Source organism: Myotis davidii, unplaced genomic scaffold (genome assembly GCF_000327345.1).
Source record: "Myotis davidii unplaced genomic scaffold, ASM32734v1 scaffold225, whole genome shotgun sequence".
NCBI classification, from domain to species: domain Eukaryota; kingdom Metazoa; phylum Chordata; class Mammalia; order Chiroptera; family Vespertilionidae; genus Myotis; species Myotis davidii.
This window is the reverse complement of record NW_006296222.1, coordinates 2,751,466-2,756,095: the sequence shown is the minus strand read 5'-3', so window position 1 is coordinate 2,756,095 and position 4,630 is coordinate 2,751,466. Positions and strand designations below refer to the sequence as shown.

Genomic DNA, 4,630 nt, shown 5'->3' with positions numbered 1-4,630 from the left:
TCACCCCATGAAAGTGTGGCCAGCCTGAGTGAGGGGCTGATGGCTGTTTGCAGGCTGGCCACAGCCCCCAGCCACCCAAGCTCCTAGTGGAGGCTGGCTGGAAGCAGGTATCTGGGATTTATTTGTCTTCTATAATTGAAACTTTGTTGCCATGAGCAGAAGCCACAGCTGGCTCAGGGCACGCAGGAAGCTTGGCTTCCTCCATCACCAGGGCAACCAAGCCTCCTGCTTCAGCTCCGTGGCTGCCGGCTGCCATCTTGGTTGGGTTAATTTGCATATAGTCACTGATTGGCTGGTGGGCATCGCCTGGGGCATAGCGAAGGTACGGTCAATAAGCATCTTTTTCTTTTATTAGTGTAGATTATTGCCTCACAAGGTTGTGAGGCCTGAGATGTCTCATGATCTGTATTCTGCCAGCAGGAGACCCAGGAAAGAAGGTGGTGCAGTTGGAAGAGCAGAGAATGACAACAGATTGTACCAATTCCAGTGTGGGTCTGAAGGGCTGAGAACCAGCAGCACCCAGGCCAGGAGGTGAGTGTGCTAGCTTATTCATCCAGCAGAGTGAATTCAACCTTTCTCCAGTTTTTGGTCTCTTCAGGCCCTCAGTGGAGTGGATGATCCCCACTGACATTGGGGAGGGTCACCTGCTTTGTTCATCCACAGATTCAAATACTAATCTCTCCCAGAAATCTCATAGTCACACTCAGAACTAGTGTTTCGCCTGCTATCTGCATCTCCTGTGGCTCAATCAAGTTGACTCCTAAATTTAACAAGATTATCCTTCACAGGTTTCTCCATTCTTATATTTCCTGTAAATAGGTGGTTTGAACTCTGTGGAGATTTAGATTCATTTTTCTGTCAAAACTTCTTCACAAATAGTGTTATGTATTCTCCTCAACAATTCTATGATATGTATTTTGTTACTCTTTTTAGTTGAGGCCAATGATAAATGTCCCTACAACAATTAATTCATTTAGAGTTGCAAAATGGATGATAGTCTTCACTGCTGACTCCTCCTTAAATATTGTCCTGGTAAATAATTTTGTTTACTATACTTTTTCTTTTTAACATTTAAGGAACCATATTCTTTTTTTTTATATATATTTCATTGATTTAATGTATTTTTATTGATTTCAGAGAGGAAGGGAGAGAGAGAGAGAGAGAGATGGAAACATCAATGATGAGAGAGTATCATTGCTTGTCTGCCTCCTGCACATCCCCTACTTGTGGGGCAGGGGCAGGATATTGAGCTTGCAACCTGGGCATGTGCCCTGGGTCAGAATTGATCCCGGAACCCTTCAGTCTGCAGACTGATGCTGTAGCTACTGAGCCAAATCAGCCAAAGGTACTTTTTCATACAGGGATATAAGGATTAATTGCTGATTGAACTGTTCTTTAAATGGCAATATTGTTCTGTCCACAGAAACCACATATGACTTAGATTGTGCTGGGGTTTTGACCACAAGGACTCCACAGCCAATCTTCAATTGGGGGAAAAGGCATTAAATAGAGGCAAGAGTGACAGGAAGTCTGGGCATCAGCTGGAAACTGGGACTCTTTTTGGACTCTCCTACTGCATTGCACAGAGAGCAGACCTCAGCTTCTGGAAATTTGAACAGAGAGGGTGCAGGAGGCAGCAGACTAATGTTTAATGAACTCCCCTTAAATTCCAGGTGGGAGTCTGTATGATCTGCCAAGGTTACATACTCATTTTTCTCACTCCTGGAGGATCACACTGATTAAAAAGACTGTCTTGGGTCAGATACGTTCATTGCACAATGGAGTCTGTGGCCTCCCTGATTGAGCTCCAGGCAGAGGCCAACTGTCCCATCTGCCTGGATTACCTGAGAGACCCAGTGACCATTGCCTGTGGGCACACCTTCTGTTCCTCCTGCATCCACCAGCGCTGGGAAGGTCTACAGGGCACCTTTCCCTGTCCTGTCTGCCTCCACCACTGTCCTGACAGGAAATTGAAGAGGAACACCCAATTATGTCACATGATTGAGATTGTTAAGCAGATTCCCACCACAGGGAGCCAGAGGAAATTACAGGAAGAAAAACCCCTGTGTGGGAAGCACAATGAGGTTTTAACATTTTTTTGTGACAGCACCGAGGAGATGTTATGTCCTCATTGCAAGGTCCCCTTAGACCACCAGCATCACTCCCTGATACCCATTGAGGAAGCTGCTGCTAGTTACAGGAGGAAGCTCAAAGGATACATTGGAGTCCTGTTGGTGGAGGTTGAAGATGCTGAAATGGAATATGAAAACCAAATTGCAAAAGAATTTGAAGTGCAGGAAAAGATGAAAAACTGGAGGAAAGAATTGCAGTATGAATGTAAAGAACTGAAGTGTTCCTTACAAGTAGAGCACAGTGTACTTAATGCTGGTCTATTTATAGAAGAAAAGGATGTTGAAGAAAAACTAACTGAAAATGGAAGGCAAGTTTCAAACCATATGTTCATACTAAACAAGTTTTTAAGTGAAATAGCAGAGAAGTATTTGCAAACAGATGTGGATTTACTCACAGGTATTGAAGATATCCACAATAGGTATGAAAAGCTAGAGACCCCAGCAGTGTTTTCATGTGAATTAAAGAAGAAGATTTTCACTCTCCCCCCACATTACGTGGGCCTGCATAAAATGATCCACGTGTTTCAGGCAGATTTGACACTGGATCCTGAAACTGCCCATCCAAGTCTCATTATCTCAAGAGATAGAAAAAGTGTGACCTATAGGACATCAGTTGGTCTTTCTAATCCCCAGGCACACACTTCTTACCCAGCTGTCCTGAGTTCTGAGGGATTTGATGCTGGCAGGCATTTTTGGCAGGTAGAAGTAAGAGGTATAGGTGCATGGTCCTTTGGTGTGTGTAAAGAATCTTTCCCCAGAAATACTCCCATAAAACCATTGCCAAGCAATGGCTGCTGGCGATATAAGCAGCGGACTGGTATATTTGGCCTTTTAGGATATCATAAGATTGGCATTTTTCTGGACTATGAATTGGGAGAGGTTTCATTTTATAATTTGAGTAACAGGTCATTCTTGTTTGCATTTACTGACATGTTTACAGAGAAACTTATGCCTTATTTCTCCATTGCATCTTCCCCAGAAAGTCTTACAATCAGTATCATCAGAGTCTAGTGATGAACAATTTGGAAGAAATTTTGTATGTGCTTAGTTTCTTCCTTTGTTATTGAAAAGAATACTTATAAAGATCCTGATTCCAGTTTTGATTTTTGAATGTTGAAAGCTTTAAGGACTCACCCTTCTCTCCTCCCTAACCTTATACCTGGGAAAGCTAATGAGAAAGTCCAGGTGCTCTATCCTTGGGGGCAGGGGGGAAGTTCCAATCAAGCAAGTTTCCATCAGTGTCAGCAGGCTCCCAACAACAGCACCCAGTAACTGACATGAACACCACAAGCTAGACCCCTTTCCCTGTGCTCTCAGTCATTTTGGGACCTATTCTAATATCCACCCTTCTCTCCCCTGAAAACCTCATCATGTGAGTAATAAAATTTTCATGTTCTTCTGATATGTTATCATCAGTGTGAACATTTGAAACCAATTTTGCATGGCTTCCACCCTGCCTATATAAGCTGGTTACCACCATTGACATTGTGAGCAGGATTTTTCCAGATATGAAGCACCCCACCAGGGCTTCCTCCTCTGGCTTTGTATGGTAACACACTCTGGTTCCCTAGGCAAGGGTGTCCTTGCAGTTTGTGCTGCATTTGCTGAGTTCTCGGGAGACTGTGTTGTAGATTTGACTGACCTAAGTCAGAAGTTTCCATAAGAAACATTCTATTGACTATTATTTTCCATGTAATTTTTGGGGGAATTCTAATTGTTTTGCTTTTGTCTTCTGTTTTATAATATTTTGCCTGTTTTATAAAAATTTCATGTTCACGGCCCTAACCAGTTTGGCTCAGTGGATAGAGCATTGACCTGAGGACTGAAAGGTCCCAGGTTCGATTCTGGTCAAGGGTATGTACCTTGTTTGCGGGCACATACCCAGTTGGGAGTGCAGGAGGCAGCTGATTGATGTTTCTTTCTCATGGATCTTTCTAACTATCCCTCTCCCTTCCTCTCTGTAAAAAAATCAATAAAATATATTTTAAAAATGTCATGTGCAAGGCTGAGCAAAAGCAGGTTGACAATAGTATTACAAATATGTACAGTAATTAATAACAAATAATACGAGAATAAACTTTTGCATGCTAACAACTGTAAACATACCTTTTTAAAAATTCTCACCTGAGCCTAGATGGAATAGTTCAGTGGTTGAGCATCAACCTATGAACCAGGAAGTCACAGTTTGGTTCAATTCTCAGTCAAGGCACATGCTCAGGTTGTGGGCTCAATCCCCCGGTATGGGGTGCGCATGAGACGGCCTATCAAGGATTCTCTCTCATCATTAATGTTTCTTTATTATCTCCTTCCTTCTGCTCACTCTGGGGTTTTCTTGTTGCTCTCTTTCTAATTCTTTGAGTTGTAGAGTCAGATGATTTACTACCATTTTTTCTTGTTTTTTGAGATAGACCTGTAGAGCTATAAACTTCCCTCTCAGGACTGCTTTCATTGTGTCCCATAGGTTTTGGATTGTTGTGTTTTCATTGTCATTAGTTTCG

General features: G+C 42.7%; 1 protein-coding gene across 1 annotated transcript; it reads left to right on the top strand.

The window, feature by feature from the left end:
* Positions 1–1,682: 1,682 nt before the first annotated feature.
* On the top strand, positions 1,683–3,746 carry LOC102761425 (tripartite motif-containing protein 60-like). The gene has a single exon (XM_006771080.2). It carries the CDS (start codon positions 1,779–1,781, stop codon positions 3,141–3,143), a length of 1,365 nt encoding a protein of 454 aa, XP_006771143.1. The 5' UTR covers positions 1,683–1,778; the 3' UTR covers positions 3,144–3,746.
* The last annotated feature ends 884 nt before the right edge of the window (positions 3,747–4,630 follow it).

Excerpts from the sequence above, each read along its gene's own strand:
- LOC102761425 (XM_006771080.2), top strand. The coding sequence starts at position 1,779 with ATGGAGTCTGTGGCCTCCCTGATTGAGCTCCAGGCAGAGGCCAACTGT.